Source organism: Cyprinodon variegatus, unplaced genomic scaffold (genome assembly GCF_000732505.1).
Source record: "Cyprinodon variegatus isolate N-32 unplaced genomic scaffold, C_variegatus-1.0 Scaffold48, whole genome shotgun sequence".
NCBI classification, from domain to species: domain Eukaryota; kingdom Metazoa; phylum Chordata; class Actinopteri; order Cyprinodontiformes; family Cyprinodontidae; genus Cyprinodon; species Cyprinodon variegatus.
The window spans coordinates 143103-160781 of record NW_015150501.1 but is presented as its reverse complement, the minus strand read 5'-3'; the positions used below and the strand labels follow the sequence as shown (position 1 = coordinate 160781).

The 17679-nt window shown below is 38.8% G+C and overlaps 1 protein-coding gene across 3 annotated transcripts in view; it reads left to right on the top strand.

Annotated features, from left to right (window-relative positions):
* Window positions 1–17409, top strand: part of LOC107082218 (epsin-1-like) — a 23137-nt gene extending 5728 nt beyond the window's left edge. For 2 of the 3 annotated variants that reach the window (XM_015370770.1, XM_015370771.1), the window contains exons 2-12: window positions 2767–2924; window positions 3087–3188; window positions 3330–3488; window positions 7813–7941; window positions 8876–8996; window positions 9065–9231; window positions 11322–11405; window positions 12158–12437; window positions 14120–14278; window positions 14460–14702; window positions 15792–17409. In XM_015370770.1, the coding sequence (XP_015226256.1) occupies window positions 3120–3188; window positions 3330–3488; window positions 7813–7941; window positions 8876–8996; window positions 9065–9231; window positions 11322–11405; window positions 12158–12437; window positions 14120–14278; window positions 14460–14702; window positions 15792–16258 (1878 nt within the window). In that variant the 5' untranslated portion in view covers window positions 2767–2924; window positions 3087–3119 and the 3' untranslated portion in view covers window positions 16259–17409. The remainder of the gene's footprint in view (window positions 1–2766; window positions 2925–3086; window positions 3189–3329; window positions 3489–7812; window positions 7942–8875; window positions 8997–9064; window positions 9232–11321; window positions 11406–12157; window positions 12438–14119; window positions 14279–14459; window positions 14703–15791) is intronic. The other variant, XM_015370772.1, reaches the window with a different exon arrangement.
* The last annotated feature ends 270 nt before the right edge of the window (window positions 17410–17679 follow it).

The window sequence follows — 17679 nt, the reverse complement described above, 5'->3', positions numbered from 1 at the left end:
CATAGACCTCCATTATTTGAATGTCAGCAGACAGCAAGAAGCCTCCCAGATCTCCAGATGCATTTGAGATATCAAAAAAGTACTCCAGAGTGTTGTTCAGCATGGGGGTGAGTAGAAAATGAAGGCTAATCATGTTTTGGGTGTACTATTCCTTTAACGGCAAGTATCAGTTGTTCATCTGTATGAAGATAAACAATTCTTCAGTTTTTGTCATCATAACATTGTTTGCTTATGTTAAGCTCCATTGTGTAGGTAATTGCGAACATGTGGGGTAATTTACTATATGGAAAACAAAGCTGGGAAAGACTTTAAATACTGACATAGTCTGATTATATATGTGATCAAAACATGTATTATTTTCACCCTCCTCTTGTTTATGCACTATATTTACTCCCCTGCTTTTGTAACTGTAAAAGGGGTTGGACACAACTTCGCTCACAACCAATTTGATCGCATTCATTATTATTCCTTCTTTGTTTATGGAAAGTGTTTGCTTTGGAATACCTTTATTGACTTGATGTGGAAAGAAAATGCCAATTGCCTTAATGTTTTCTTATCAGACAATAGGCCTTATTAAAGGCCTCTGGGGACATTGTGCTTCGTTCTGGATCTGTAAAAACTAGTTTGTGGTAGTTTGGTTTTCACTAGCTTGTATTTCCATTAAGGTGCAGCAATACCTAAGTGGGTGTCACGTCAATTGTTTATGATTTACCTATTTATAAAAAAGATCCCAACTGGATGAATTTAATCTCAGTGCAAATGGAGATGTCCTGTGGAGGCTCTGACGTTTGTAGTATACATTAGTAAATTAATGTCTTGATTAAAAAAAGAGGTGGTCCCCAGATAAATTAGGGATTACCATTTAAACTGGTTATAGAATAATATACCAAGCTCAAAGAGCATTGTTCCCCCTCTATTCTGATAGAGGAAGGTTTGTAACACAGCTTTAAATTTATGAAGCCCTAATAATCTCTACTACAAGTATAACAGGGTAGGGGAGAAAAACAAAATCAACCAAAGGAACTTCAGTAAATTTCTGATCTACACTGAAAATATTGTGTGTGGCAAAAAAAAAAAAAACAATAACTGTGCACATAGTGATAGAAGCATCATGCTTGGGGAAGGACTCGATTCTTCAATGACAAAATACTTGTCAGTTCTAATGGATGTATTGCTGTAAGTCCTGGATGTATTACTGTAAGCCCTACAGTTTGTTCTTTGTTTTTATTATTACTATTGTTATTATTTTTTGTCTTTGTTTTTTTCTTCTTCTTTTGGTCTCTGTAGCACTTTGAGATTTCTTTGAAATGTAAGGTGCGTTACAAATAAAATCTATTATTATTATTATTATTATTAATGAGAAAAGTGGACGAACAAAATGTTGAGCAAGTCAGGAAAACTAGCCATTAGCAGATGGGAAAATATTGACAATGGGAGCAAGGATTACCTCTCTGCAAGAGAGCAACCATTAATGTACAGTTAGAGCAGTAGAATGGTTTAGATCCAAGCATCGTTGTAGGTTACAATCACCCTGTCAAAACTAGATCTAAACCGTATTGAGTAGCTGTAGTATAGTTTGAAAACTCTTTCTGATTTACTCTTTCTTTTTAATCTGACGGGGCATATGTTTTCTGCAATAAACAAACTGAAATTTTATTTTATAGCTTTGAAAAAACGGCAATCAGTCTGGCTCTTTGTGCAAATGTATGCTGCTCTTTACAATTTATGCTTATAAAAATATTTAATCTTGAATCATTTTTAACAGTTCTGCGCCACTTGTCAATCCCTTCAGTATTAATTACCTACAGTCCCAGAATAATACACCCTCTTGTTTTCTGGTTTCCATTTCTCTGTCTAAATGTGCTCTCTTCCTTGAGGTACATGGGTTTCTGGCCATTTGCAGGGGACGCAGTGATAAGGAGTATTATTACCTGTTGTTAAATAAATAGATACATGGACTTGGCAACAGCGTTCAAAGTTCAGATACTTATCAGACTGACTGAAGCCCACACTGTTATGTAGGTATGTAGTTTTACTACATAACACTGTACAAGGAGTGAACAACTACACCTCTAAATACTTTTAATCCCTTACAGATTGAATCTATCTACAGTTAAAAAATATATTGTATACCAGTTTTAATGGCTATACAGTTAATTGAGCTCTGAATGCCTATGTAGCTTTCATAAATATCTCTAACCTGGTCTGAAGTACCTGGTTTATGAATGGAGGGGTAAATTGGAACACCCAACCACCAGGTGGCAATGTAATGGTTTTAATTATTGGTATGTGAGGAATATGTAGAAATAGGCATTGAATTTATACAGCTGTGTGGAGATTTCTAGCAAAAATCATGGTAATGTATTTTCTTTTGATTTGCTTTCCCTACCGAAATATAATTAGCTTGTTTTATGTTTTTCTCAAATAGTCAATAGTTGAGAGAAATCTGTAAGGAACTACTTCAGCAAATGTTATCTCTCCGTGTCAGTTTCCACTTCATGTTAACTGAAACCTTGTGACTTTCCTGTTTGTGTGGCTGACAATTAAGACATTTATCTCCTCATCTGAAACAGAATATAAGAAATCCTTCTTTCTCTGTTGACCATGTGGGGGTCAGGAACACATCATGTGATATTTCAAGCTGACTATGTGCTTTGTATTCTTAAGTGGGTATTTTAAGGTGGTTTTAATACTGTTTGTTCTGTGTATATATCTAGGGTCTTTTTGTTTTTTTAAACTTTTTTTGTTCTCCTACTCTTTCTGCAGTTTCCATCGTCCACCGTCTTTGGTTCTCAGACCAAATGTTGCCACGGGAAGAAAAAGATAAACCGAGACAAAACACTCCATGAATGAGTGGTGGACGAGGTTAAGAAACAGAGGTTTACCAAGAGGAACACCCTTTCTTTCATACTTGAGTAACAGATGTATGTCGCCGTTTGTTATGTTAACGTCATAAACTAAAACAAAGTGTAATAGAAATCTCTACTTTTCTTTCAATATGCCCATCTGAAGTTCTGCCCATGTCCCTACCTCTTTCACTTGTTTAAGTTTCCTTTATATTTTAAATCCTGGATGTATCTGTGCAGATTGATCCAGAAGTCTGCGGCTAGAAAGTTGCCATGTCGACCTCTTCGCTGCGGCGACAAGTAAAGAACATCGTCCACAACTATTCAGAGGCTGAAATCAAGGTTATACTCTTCTCTTCTCATTTTTTTTTTGTTATTGTGTATATTTTTTTTATCCTGCATATAATATAAATACAAAATTCATGGATCAGACATTTGAGTGAAGGTCGCTAAAGGTTTACCTCCTGTTGTTCTGTTTTTCAGGTTAGAGAGGCAACATCCAATGACCCATGGGGCCCCAGCAGCTCTCTCATGTCAGAGATAGCAGATCTGACCTACAATGTTGTGGCTTTCTCAGAAATCATGAGCATGGTTTGGAAACGACTGAACGACCATGGAAAGAACTGGAGACATGTGTACAAGGTATGTAGCTTTTGCTTAGTTTGAGCAATACTGTCCAGGTGGCTACGGTTCAGAAGTGTTTGAAATCAAGTCTCTCTGCCATTGGATATGCAAGGGTTAAACTAAATCCCTTGACTAGTGTCATATTGTCAGAGACTGACAGTATTCTGTCCACCTATCAATTGATTGTTGTGTGAGTTATGCCCGTAGCCCCTCGCAAACTGAGCTATATCATTACTCTATTGACCATCCTTAGAGATAGGCGCATTAATGGTGCGCTCTGTTTCAGTTGTATGGGCCTGTTGAAAAGTGAAAACACTAAAGACCAGAACACACCAGTTGCGTAGGACTTTAATCTCCCAATTCAATTTTTTTCCCATGTCACACAGAGGCTGCATTTTTTATATTTTATTTATTTATTTTTTTTTTTTTATTTTATTCTTACTTGCTTTGACTCTGTTTTATTTTCCTATATTTTAATCATGTAAAGCACTTTGCATTGTCTTTGTACTGAATTGTGCTATACAAATAAATTTGCCTTGCCTTGCCTTACAACAAGGCAGGGTGGGCAGATCTGCACAATTTTTTTTTTCACTTTGGTCTCTGTGCTACACAAATTAAAACAATTTCCCATGTTTGACTTGGACAGATTAAGAAAAGTCATAAAAAAAAATTAAAAAAACACACTGGTGCATTATATAAATGAAACCAAGTCTGTGCAGCATCTCATATCAGATTAGATAGAGAATGTTCATATGGCTATATTAAAATAGCCTGGGTGCCATTCCGAACTTAGTCCCGCCCACAACGTTTGAGGTCGGGAAGTTCGGTCTGGCATTGCTCAACAGTAGCGCGAGTATGCTAGCACAATATCTGGCGGGCCAATCAAATTGTCAGGGCGGGCTTTATACGATGATGGACAGATGATCAACAGTAACGTAATCAACCACGTGACCAAAGCGCGCTTGGGTGACAACAACAATGGCTGCCGCTGGAGAGTTGAGGTGTGTAGATTCTGCTATTAGGTCTGTTCTAGAAGATATCGACAGCAAATTAATTTTAAAAGAGGAACGGAGAAACGCGATCAAGGCTCATCTTCTTATTATAGGCGTGCAACTGCGCGCTTTGATTTTTGTTGACAACAACTATGCGTTGCTTAACATACGTCACGCACTCCGTTGCTCTTATTTGTTGTAGGTCTATCCAATTGAGTGCAGAGGCATTTTTTTTCCTGGTTCGTTCAAAACACGCCCCATAATCACAGCTCTATTGAGCAGTATCAGACTCATATTCTGACTAGAATTGAGTAGGACTACGTCAGGCTAATATTAAAACAGGGTTCCTGCGGATCCTTAAAGTCTTAAAAGGTATTGAATTCTTCAATATAAAACAAAGGTCTTAATTGGTATTAAAATGTCTTAAATCAGTATTTCATAGGCTTTGAAACTATTACTATATAAAACATCAAAATAATTGACAATAATTTTTTTTTTTACATGAACGGAATGGCTTTTTTTAACCATTATTAGTTTCATGCCAGTTGTGGAACCAATAAAAAGGATGTTGCGACCGGACCTTAGGGTGATGCGCCACTAACATTTTAACATTTTCTGCATGGCTAAAGCCGAGCATGTGATTTATTTATTTTTTTTTTCAATCGTTCTACGCAGCTGCAGCTCACACTGCTCAAACTGTAAGATGAAACCCTGCGGTTTCGTCTTACAGTGTGAGTTCACAGTTGAGTTCACAGTTCCGCAGTGAGATAGAGCTACTCTGACACGTCTATCCGAAAGCCAAGTAGTAAAGAGGAATATGAAGCTCATTAGAGTTAACCGTGGTGCCTTGGCAATTTGTGCGCTGAAAGACCTGAGAAGAAAATGCGGCGACGTATTTGGACAAAGACTTGGCTGAGCAAACGTGGCTACTACGGTCTGTCAATTTTACAGAAAGAACTCCATTTCACCCACACCCCGGCCATGCTTCAGTGTTTTCATCTGAGAGGAGGACGAAGAAGAATCCTGGTTTGCGCTTGCCCACTGAGCGATTTGCCCACGACGGTTGACTGAAAATCAAAAACGTTTGATTTGCTCCCGACTTCACGATTCCTGATCGGGAGGTGGTCGTGAGAGGCTGGTCGCCCCTCGTAACCCCTTGTACACTACACGACATATGATCAAGCTGAAAGTCGGCCCTTTCGGAAAATTCTCGCATGACTGGAAAGTAACCCCGAAAAGGGCAAAAAATCGCATTGTGTAAGCCCGTCTTAAACCAGCTCCAATGAATGTATATGAGGCACGGTGTATTTTGTGCAAGAAATGATTTAAGCTCAACACAACAGGAGTCAATGCAGTGAAGTCATACATGCAAAGCATGAAACAAAGCGTCAAAATCAAGTTACAGAGAAGCAGCAGTTATTTCTCCATTCTGTTCAACCCTTCTCTCTGCAATGCCTCACAGCCATCTCAGACATTATCAACAGCACGAGAGGCACCAGTTCCCTGGATAATGTTTGGTGGTACGCCTACAATAAGATGGTGATACAATGAGAGCAGGGGTATTGTGGACTTTTAGTAAGGAACAAAACAAAACAATTCAGATCAGTAGTTGTTAAAAATATATCTTTATTTGAGTGTTTTTACTTTTATTTCCATAAGAAAATTTTTTCGAAATTTGAAAAATTTCTACTGGGCCTGAAAGTAATGGTTTATGTTAAAATAAACATTTTGGGTAAATCTGTCACAACTACTTCACAGCAACAAACACAGCAGGAAGCCCCCCCCCCCTTGCGTAAAATCGGTTTGGATGTGATCATCCCCATTAACTTTCAATGAGCTCTAAACTCTACGACCTCGTTCGACTCAATTTTCTGTCGGCCTTGAACATATATATTATATCAGATTGGACCAAACTGCACCTAACTTGTGAGTGCAAAAGAGGCATTAATGTTAAAGGTGGTAATGATCTTGGATTGCACTTAGAGGTTCACCATTGAGATTTTTTTTTTTTTGGTTGACCTCTGATTGCCTCCTTTATTTGCATTGGTTTCACTTGTTTGTACTGATCTGATCTACTTTGGGTTTGTCACAGGAAGCTATATAAACAGCTCTCGAAATGTGTTTTTGTTTGTCCAAAGGATTAAATGAAACAACCTTGGTACAATCAGCTCTGTTTTCTTCCTTTTTGCCAAAGGTTTGGCTCGCTCCTGCTCTGTTAAAGCCTCAATCAACATCTCTTTGTTTTAAACACCTAATTGTATTATAGCATTTCATCTTTTCTCACCAAACATTACAGCTTTTTAGTCATGGGGTAGAATAGATTAAAATGCTCCTATTTGTCCCTCAGTGGGGGATTTCATTTGTGTGACTATATGGGAGAACAACAAAAGAGCATGCAGGTGCACATAAAAAAATAAGACATAAAAATGGAATGTAAAATAGACTGAATGTTGATTGATGTTAAATTCACAAGGTAAGAAAACTATGGTTATAAAGAACATGTAAATTTACCAAAATGTACAAGTTAATATCAAAATGTCAAAATTTGCATAGCATGCTTCTGTATATTTGTGCAAAAAAAAAAAAAAAAAAATACTTGAATTAAATTATATGGAAACCTGTGCAAAGCAGGACTGGATACTTTTAGGTTCATTGGGATCCTATAATATAATGTTTTGTTTCTTTAAAGGTATATTGAAGGATTTTCTACATTTTTTTTTTTTAAAAGACTCGCCCTCTCCACTTAAAAAAAAAAAAAATGTGCACATGCACAACCCTGTATCCGCTCCCGGGAAGGAAAGCCTATTAAACACTTGCAAGAGCATGCACAAGCCCATTTCTCCTCATGCACACTCTGTTTGCTCATACAGCTTACTTTCCAAAAGACCTTCAATTTTCCCACTATGTCAGACTCGCCACCAGTAAGTGAAAATGGGGACAAGCACATAGGGCGGCCTTACATAAACATATTACAAGGATGATTGACAATTAGGAGGACCACTTATTATGATGATCCACCCAAAAAAAGAACATCCTCCACCATACCTTTAAGAATTTAGAATATAGCTTTGGCAAAATATGATGGTACTTTCCACTGTCATACTTTTGGTGTTTTTTATTTATTGAAGATACCATTTGCCTTCACCTTTGAACATAAAGTTTATCAAATATGCTTTTTCCTCCTGATGTATCTTAATTTTGGCTTTCCACTTTTTTCTAACTTACCAAAGAGTGTTTAGAGATATGAGGTATTATCTGAGGATAAAGCAGCTGTTTTAGTTTCTACTCGTTCTCTTTCTGGAGAAAGTTCATCAGGTGATCTTAATGGCTTTTTTTTAATCATCTGTCAGGCTATGACTCTTATGGAGTATCTGATCAAGACGGGTTCAGAGCGTGTCGCCCAGCAGTGTCGAGAAAACATTTATGCAGTCCAGACCCTGAAGGATTTCCAGTACATAGACCGGGACGGCAAAGACCAGGTAACCAAACAAGACCGTGTTTTTTGTTTTGTTTTTCCAAACCTGAAAAGAAAGTTGACATGTTTGACCAATTTGATGTCCTTTTGTTGAATGTAGGCAAACATTGACTTGCCTATTGATTCATTAAAGGACAGTTTGCATTAAAGTGTTTCTGACCTCTTACACAACCTGATACAGCCAGTTGTTGGTAATAAATTATTTAGTGAAGTTAATGAGTTATTACACTAACAACACAGTTTACAGTGTCGCCAATGTACTAAGCAAAAGGTCTCTACCTGCCCACCGTTTATGTAGTTTGTTTTTTATTTACAATAGTAACAGACTAACACAGTTGATTGCATAACTAGGTATGCAATCAATAAATAATATAAATAATAATATAAATAGGTATAAGAAAGGACATCAGTGGTCCTCAAATTGTTTCACTTATATTCATGTACAATGGATTTGTAAATATGACAACTTCCCTCTGACAAAAACGTGGATTCAAGATTGGACCATTAAATTTGGATGAATGACAAATGCATATTTTAATTAATTTAATGTAACTTAATGAAAATCTGAAAAGTGTGATGCGTATTTTTTATTTCCCCTACGTTTATTTTGGACAGAACCTAGATGTTGGCATTTCACTAAATACTATACTCTGATCTGAACCATTAGGTGAATGTTTAGGGTGGTTATGCTGCTAAAATAAGAACCTGTGCCCCAGTCTTATAGTTTTAAAAGCATCTCACTGGTTTTCCTCCATGACTGCCTTGTTTGTAGCTCAAGACATGAACCCTTACAGTCTTCCTGTCCTAGGCAAGAAAAGTCTCAAAATGTTATTAATCTATGTTTTGTGCTTGCATGACTATTGTCCAATTTACCTGAAAAACACTGTGTAAAATTATTTAAAACCTGTCATATTTTTTTACTATTTTTTTGCGTCCAGGGTCTGAATGTAAGGGAGAAGGCTAAACAGCTGGTGACCTTGTTAAAAGATGAAGAAAAACTCAGAGAAGAGAGGATCCATGCCCTTAAAACCAAAGAGAAAATGGCACAGACCACCAGTGGTGAGATAACTGAGAACAGACGCAGATACGTCCGTCTCAGAAGAGGGGTTTGTTTTATTCATGCATAGCTGTCTGTGCTGCAGCCTCCTCAGCCCCCTCAGCACCCAGCCTAGGGGGCAGCATATCTATGGGCTCGCATTCTGGAGATCCTGACCAGGCATGGCCTCAAAGCACTGGAGAGGAAGACCTGCAGCTTCAGTTGGCGTTGGCCATGAGTAAAGAAGAGGCAGAGCAGGTAAATGAATGGATCCATCCTGGCCAGAAGGGGTACTTTATGTTGTGCTTTTTTTTTGGTTCCGCTCACATTTAAGGATGAGCAGTATTCACAGAGGAATATTAAGGATCTTATTTCCTTTAACAGTATACATAGCTTTGCTCTCACTATTTAACTGCTGACCTCCCTCAGACTAACGCGGACCCTCTGGAGGATGCAGAGCTTCGCTATGCTATCACTCTCAGCAAAGAGATGCAACAACAGGTCAGGGGGTAGAGAATGAGTGGAAGGCCAATCATCAACTATTTGTCTTTCTGTCATGAAAAATTTTGACTCAAAACTAAATACTGATTAATTGATGCTAATATGATTTTTGGCATTTTCCTGCCTGAATATTTTTCAATCAGACCATTATAATTCTAGTGAGGTGATTGAGTTTGCATTTTATTGCTGTTTCTTTTAAAATTCTTGGACTCACAGAACACATGAAGATACCTGATTTCAACCATCAAATGCATTTAGTGCTGTGTGATTGAACCTTAAATATTGTCCCTTTTATTGCTTTTTTTTGTTACACTTAAATGTTTCAAACCAATTTTAAATTAGACTCAAATAAATGGAAAATCCAGTTTCAAATTTATGTTAAAGATTAGCAATGGGAGAAGGCAAAAAAACACCATCCTGGCCCTATGAGGAAAAGTAAACGCCTCGAAAGCCAATAAAAGTTTTTGCCTCAGTATATGCAGCGAGATGGGCCTTTGTTATTTTGATCACCACTAGCTTTAACCTTAGAACTCAGTTTTTATTGTGCTGAATTCTGACCTTAACTTAAGCGATTTAGGCCTGCAGTGTTTTAGATGTTGTTCAGGGTTATTTTCAATACTCCTGAATGAGGAGACTGGTTACCCCCCCAGAAGATATCTGGGAGTTTTGTTTCTTACTGTTTTAAAATTCTAACAAGGATTGACAACTTACAGATTAACATGATTTGGTCTACTTCGTGTTGTTAGACAGATTCACTTAAAGTGACTTCCTGACCCTTCTAATGGACAGGCTTTATTCAGGCCTAGATGTAGCTCGTCCTATTGAAGTTAAAATGGTGATTTATCACTTAATTCATATTCCAAAAAAGAGAAGAGGCGTATATTTACACAAAATACCTGACTGGTGTGGATAGAATATTTTGCTCTTTAACTGTTTAAAATTGTGTCCTGTTTTTTCTCTTCGATGTTAAAATTAACTCGATCTGAAACATTTAAATGTGACAAACAAGAGGAAATCTCTGAAGGACAAACTTCTTTTCACAGCTCTGCATATCAAATATCGACTTTTAAATCATTGATCAACAGTGATCAAAGTAATATAACCTATGAGTGGGTTTTAAGTTGATTACTCTTTCTTCCCTCTTGCCCTCTGTGACAGCATGTATCTAACTGTTGGACTGATTTGAAACAAAGCTTCTGTCTCGCTACACTTTTTCTAGGTTGTTCATTTCTCTTTGAGTTTTTTTTTTTTGTGCAACAACAATGTCTGATCTCTTAGAGTGGGTAAAGTATAAATATACTCCAATGGATTTATAACAGCCTTACATTGCTTTTTGAGTTATTTACATTATTAAAGGTATTTCTTGGTTTCACTGATATTCAGCCAACCATGTAATACAGTGGCAGGAAAGATGGCATTTGGTAGAAATGTATCTAGATTGTTATTGAATGATTATAGTTGGTTACATTTTCAAGTTTCTCTTCTGTGAGCTGATAGCCTGAATCTTTTAGACTCTACTTTGTACAGTCAGTCCCTGACCAAGTGCAGCACAAGTATAATGATGGATGAAAAATATCCACTGTGAGATTAATAAAGTCTATCTTATCTTATAACTATACTGAAGTTGACATATTCTTATAAAACTAGCTATGTCTAAAATAGTCTGTAGATTACTTCTGCGTCTTAATCGGTTTTATGATTTTGATGCTCATCAGATGGAGGCACCATTGGGTTGTTTGCTTAGGATTTCTTTTCATAAGTTCAAATTTCTTTTTTTGATTGTAAACTGATCTGTTATTTGATCTGATTTGTTATTTCAGTTTCTAACATTAGCCTGTGATTGGCAGGAGGAGAGGCTTCGGAGAGGTGATGACCTGAGACTGCAGATGGCCATAGAGGAGAGCAAGAGGGAGAAACCAAAACCAGAAGAGGTCTGAGTTAACATGGCGATATGCTGCTAAGTATAGTTTTAACCAGAGTTGAATCAATTCATGATATTAACTGTGATTTATTCATTATAATTCATAGCATAGTTATTACCTTTAGTATTCCGAAGAGTGCGTTTATGTATGTCTCAAAGGTTTGTTAAAATCATCAATGAACAAACTGCTATATAAAGAGCAAGAAACACAACAGACAAATCAGGGATAACATTTTACAGGTATTTAGTGCTGGCTAACATTGTAAAACAATATCATGCACTTTTACACACATCAGTGGTCTGCTAGGTCTATTTTATCGGGAGGAAAGCACAACTAGAAACCAACAAACACATTCTAGGTAAGCTAAATTGAAAAGGGCGAAGGTTTTAATCTAAGAAGCGACCTAGAGGCCCATGATGACTCTGAAGAACTTCAGGAGATTCACAGCTCTTGTGGGAAAACACTTAGGCAGGTCTTAGCTATATAATTGTTTCATAACAACTAGAAGAAGTACAAAATCTGCTGTCAAATCAAAGGTCAGAAGTTGCCAAACGCTGTGTAGTTCATACATTTTTGATACCTTATACTTTTTAAAAATAATCATCATCAAATCTTGTTTAGCCTAAAGGGCCTTATTCCGAGTTGGTTCTTAGGTTGGACAAAACTACTGAGATAAATTTGTTAAAAGCAACATTTTCAGCATTAGCCTGAGCAACATGGTAATAATAATACCACAAATCTATTTTCTTTTTGTTGTTCAGGGTTCTCTAATGGAGCTGAGTGCAGTGGACCCCTGGGGAGCTCCAGCTAATGCCACTGTGAGCTCTGCTGGCCCTTCACCGCCTCTCACACTTTCCGGCCCCTCAGCCTCTGGTCCATGGGGTGCAGCTCCCACAGATCCATGGGGAGTAGCTTCACCCACATCCCCTACAAGCACTGACCCCTGGGGTGGAGGAGCCGCACCCTCTATAGCTCCACCTCCTGACCCCTGGGGGGAGTCGTCCCATAAAGTTAACAACGTCGACCCCTGGGGAAACTCAGGTAAGCTGCCGCAGCTCTAGTTTGTTGTCAGATCTGCTCAGTAGTTGAACAGATGGACGTCAAACAGAAGTCTGTTTCTTGCTGAAAGAGGATGTGAATACCCAAGACCTTTGCTTATTGTCATTCAAAACTCAATGACCTCTTTTCAAAACCGTGTGTATTGGCATCCAGTCATGTCATTATCTTGTTATCTATCTAAGGGTAAATTCAGCCACAGGAACCATTTCCAAGGACCAATGTCTTTATGTGGTGTCCTTCCCTCTGCCTCTTATTTAATCTGCGTGGGAACATCAAGTTAAACAGTCCGTTGAGGTGTAGTCGGTTTTAAGACTGTGTTGAAGCCTCAGGGTGGGACTTAGTGGTGGAGGGGTCCTAAACATTTCTAATTGGTTGAATTGTCTCAGCATTTGGTTTCTTACTTTTTGACAATATTGAAACGTGGTCTGCGCTATGTTTATTCCATGCCACAACTCACAAGGGGAAAATCGGGAAATAGCTGTGGGTCTAGATAGAAAATGGGGGCAAGTTTCTCTGACAACGGAGGGACATGAAGGTGGAAAAAGAGCGGGGATCTAGGTGAAAAAAGGGTCCGAGCGTTCTCGGGCACCTTGCACGAGTTGTTTTCCGCAATCGCAGTCATACAAACAAAACAAGCCGGTAAGGTACCAAACAGGAGATACGGGTAGAGTAGAGCGGATGTAGTGCTCCCTCTCCATGTTCTCACCCTGAATGGACCAAGCGTAGGAGAAAGATGTGTCTGCTAAAAAGAAAATTCATCAACAGCACGACTGTTCTCAATGACTGGCTGGTCACTGGTCTGGGCTATCACATAATAATCGGCTGATTTCCGAGCTCTGCGAGTTTACTGAAAAGTAAATGCTCCTTTTAGCAAAAAGATTCACTGATTTAATTTGATAGATTTATAGCAGTTGTCATTCATCTTACGCAGCTTTTATCCAGGTTTTTGTTATTTATCAAGACTTTCATGCAGTCATGGTCTATATAAATATAGCTCAGAATCATCAGCCTAAAAATTGATATAAGATAATAAAAATGTAGCCATATTAGAAGCTTCTTTGTTTTGCCGACTGAAGCTAACCTTTCTAAATGACTGTAGTTTGTTCCAATGCTGCTCTGTGCAGCATGTAGTCCCATGGTTATCTGGAGGACTAACTCTTCTAAGCTGAACGTTTGTCCAATTTACCCTGGATGTTAGGCCTGTGTTGAATTTTGATGTTCAAGGTATATTTGGTTGAACGGCCCCTACATGCTTTCATTTTGTGTGAAGGAAAGAAGGCATGCTAAATCCTTTCTCCGTCTGTGTCTAAACCAGGGATTTTTATCCTCTTGTTTCTGTTCAGGGCTGTTTGTCTCTCACATTGTCTCTTCTGTTGCCCTTTTCATTTTTTGGCTTTGTAAATATTTGAGGTTTCTTCCAGCCATCTCTCCCTCACCTCTACTGAGCTTCTATGGAGTTAAATCGTCATGATAAGCAGCAGCAAGAACAGCTGACCTCCTCTTCCTCATTCAGGAAGTTTGTTGGATCGGAGAGGTTAGGGAGAGAGCAGTGCTTCTGTTTGAACCCAGCTCAGCTTTCATCTCCCTCCATGCTGTGTTCTACCATCAAGGTGTTGCGTTAACCCTCCCCTCCCCTGCATCTCCTCTCCTCCCCTTCCCTGTAGCTGTGACCCCACCCAGTGCCGACCCCTGGGGCTCCCCTGTGCCACCCAGCACGTCCTCCTCCGGGGGACCGGTGGACCCCTGGGCAAGGGATGGGCCTGCCTCTGACCCTATCACCTCTGACATCTGGAGTGGCACCGCCAAACACACTAATGGCACAGGTACATTCACAACTAAACCTACATTCATCCAAAAACACTCAGGTACTGATTCCAGTTTTCCAGATTTTACATCACCCAACATTTGTCTCACATTTCATCAACTTTTGTGTGTAAGTCTCCAGCTTGCCTTGTTGTTATGTGTCCCATTCACACACTCCCCTCTTCACCTTCTCTCTCTCAGGGGATCCGGAGAGAAGAGGCTCTTCAACAACAGGATGCGACGGCACAGGCTCTCCGGTTCCCTTTGACTTGTCGTCACTCGGCTCTTCACTTCCTGTTCGTAAGACTCCAGAGTCCTTCCTCGGCCCCAACGCAGCGCTCGTCGATCTGGATTCCTTGGTGTCGTCTAAACCCAAACCGAAACAGCCGCCGCCTCCTTCCATCTCGTCGTCTTCATCAAACAACCCCTTTCTTCAGAACACAGGTGAGATATCATTTGCACTACAGGCACATCTAAAGAATGCTGTGAGGAAGTTCACTGCATCCAGCTCAGCTCTGCTGCAAATACACACCCATTGTAATCAGTAGTTAGTGGCCACTGTCCAGCAAAATTCAACGTTATTCTATTTTAGCCAGATACAGTTAATTTACAGAAATAAAACTGCACCAATATGAAAAGGGAATGATTACTAGATTTGTATTTTAAATGATTTGCTTAAGACAGACTACAGTTCATTAAAAACTTCACTATATTAACATTAAACATAACATCCATGAACATAGAGAACAACTAAGGTAAAGAAACGGGAGAAACCCAAAGAGTTTACATAAAATATAAAACCTACTGTTTGGATCATTTCAGAAGCTGAGGTTCTAAATGAGCAAAATAAGATAAATGACCTAAAGATATTCTTAGACATTAAGTAACAGGCAACTAGATAAAAAGTTTCTCAATGTGAATCCAGGATAATAATTGAGGACCAATCCCACCTTCCAGACAGACGTTCTAGTTCAGTCTAATGTCATGATCGCTGCTCAGATCATGACAGAGTGAAAGGTTTGCATCTGTGCTAAAAATGTCAGATTTCTGAGTTGCATATTGTCAAAAGGAAGCCCAATCAACAGGTTTTTAAAAATAAGAAACATCGCTATTTATGAATTCAGCATGTGTTCCTTATTAGTGATATCTTTGCATACCTTTTAGATTTAATGTAATTTTTGAGTAAAGAAAATATGCACTTTAGGTTTTAATGAATGTATTTATTAAATATAAGTTTTTAGGGCTTGTTTGTTTATTTTCTATCTTTAAGAGTTTTTTTCTATGAGTGAACTGTAGATAAAGATGAGATTTTATTATTGTAGGATAAAAAGTATTTTACTTCTTTTTTTGCCCAAGCAGACATATAAGAATATAAGAGAAGACTGTTTTATATCTGAAGTATACCCCTATTCTGTCAGCTCCTTCAATAATAATTAACTTTATATCTGTTAACTACATTAATTTTAAGAATTGAGAATTTCTTAGACTAAAAAGATTTAACCGACCCATGTTATTTTTTTGTTTTTGTCTAAGGCTCGTCTCCTGCACCTGGCATGGCAGTGACCCCAGGCAGCACTATTTCCAGCAGGGGAGTTTCACCAACACCAGTCTCTTCAAACCCCTTCGGTGTGGCCCCACCCATGACCTCCATCTCCCCCCAGCCCTCGTCTTTAGGCCTGAGCAGCCTGCGTACTAGTCCTGTGCCTCCCAATCCTATGCTGGGCATGGTCCAACCAGGAATGGGCCTGGGGCCAATGAGTGTAGGGATGGGGGCTCCTGGAATGGGGCTGGGCATGATGCAGGCCAGCCCGATGGGTATGCCCTTCAGCGGGCTCTCTCCAATGGGACCCCCGGTCCCTACTCTTCTGGGATCCGGAGCTATGCCACCCCCTCAGCAGATTTTGGGGGGGCCCACAGGAGCAGGGGGAATGATGGGAGCAGGAGGATCTATTGGAGGTGGAGGGACGACGGGAGCGAGCACCAACCCGTTCCTGCTTTGAGAAAGCGTCACCACTATTTTGCTCACCTTTCTGCCTCAGCTGTCGGACCTGCTTCCCCCTTTCATTCACCACCCTCCCCCACTCCTCAACACTTTGTGTCCAAAAAGAAAAATGTCTACCTTAAAAAGAACAAAAATCTAGATTAATTTTCCTTCAAACCTGTCATTTCATTTCAAATCAACTTTCCACTTTTTTGTTCTTTTCATTTCAAATGTTTGTTAAATTGATATATTTATTTTCAGTCTGCTTCTGTTCTGCATTTCCTGTTTCTGTCCAGTCCTGTGTAGAGATGGCGAGAGCAGCGTCACTCTCTACTCCTCATACTATTGCACACGAGGGGGGGGTTGAAGGAAGAGGCCACACAGCAACTAACGAACTGTACAGAAAAACTGTCGTACTCGGCCCTTCCTCTTCCCTCTGCTTCTAGAACGAAGACAAACACTGAATCACTGAATCAGAACAAGTGCATAAAGTATGATTTTCTCTTTTTTTTTTTTTTAAGGAACTCCCAGCCTGATTCACAGACTGAAAATCCTGCATTAACATTTCGGTCACAATGTGGTCAAACCGTTTCAACAAGTTCACTTTTAATTTAATGTCGAGTGTAATTTATTTTATTTTTTTCCAATAGCTGGGAACAAATAAACAAGGAAGCTCATGCAATGATACCATCTAAATCAGATGCTTATTTTTTTTTCCCCTACTGTTGTAGAAAACTTTTTAAAGAAAAAAAAAAAAGAAAGCTCTGACATTTGTTGGTCGTTTAGCAGGAACAAAAAAAAAACAAACTGTTGAATGTGTGCGTTTGCGGCTTTGTGCGAATGAGAACGCAGATGCGTATTTATCAGCGTGCAGACGCCTGGTTGTGTTTGTTTCAGTACTTAGTCCTTTTTCTCCTTGTGTCCGATCTCATTTCAGGGACTCGATGTAAAAAAAAAAAAAAAGAAACATTTCTTAAATTATCACCAGTGATGATATGTAAGGTTGGATTTTAAATGAGGTGTTTTATGGGTCATGTGATTTCTTTCTGCCAATCTTTCTTGTTGATCACCTATTTCATCTGAGATACCTGGAATTCAGGGGTCTCAAAGCAAACACTGTCCTCATGTTTCACACCCAATCTTATTTTTTTTCTTTGTAAAGAGATCAGCAGATGCTTCTTGAAAGAGACAATTATTTCATTGAGTGAAAGGAGACAACAGGGACATGAACACGTGCTCCATACTGCTCTTTTAATTTAGCTGAATGAATTTATTTTATATCAAGAGAAGTATCTTTTATTGGGTAAGTTTGACTTTTGTGTGGTGTCAACTGTGAACATTCACATTTGAAAAGAAAAATGGAGAGAAAAAAATCTAAAGAAATTTATGAAATAAAACGAAAACAAGGAATGTGTGCGACTCTTTCATGATTTATGTATA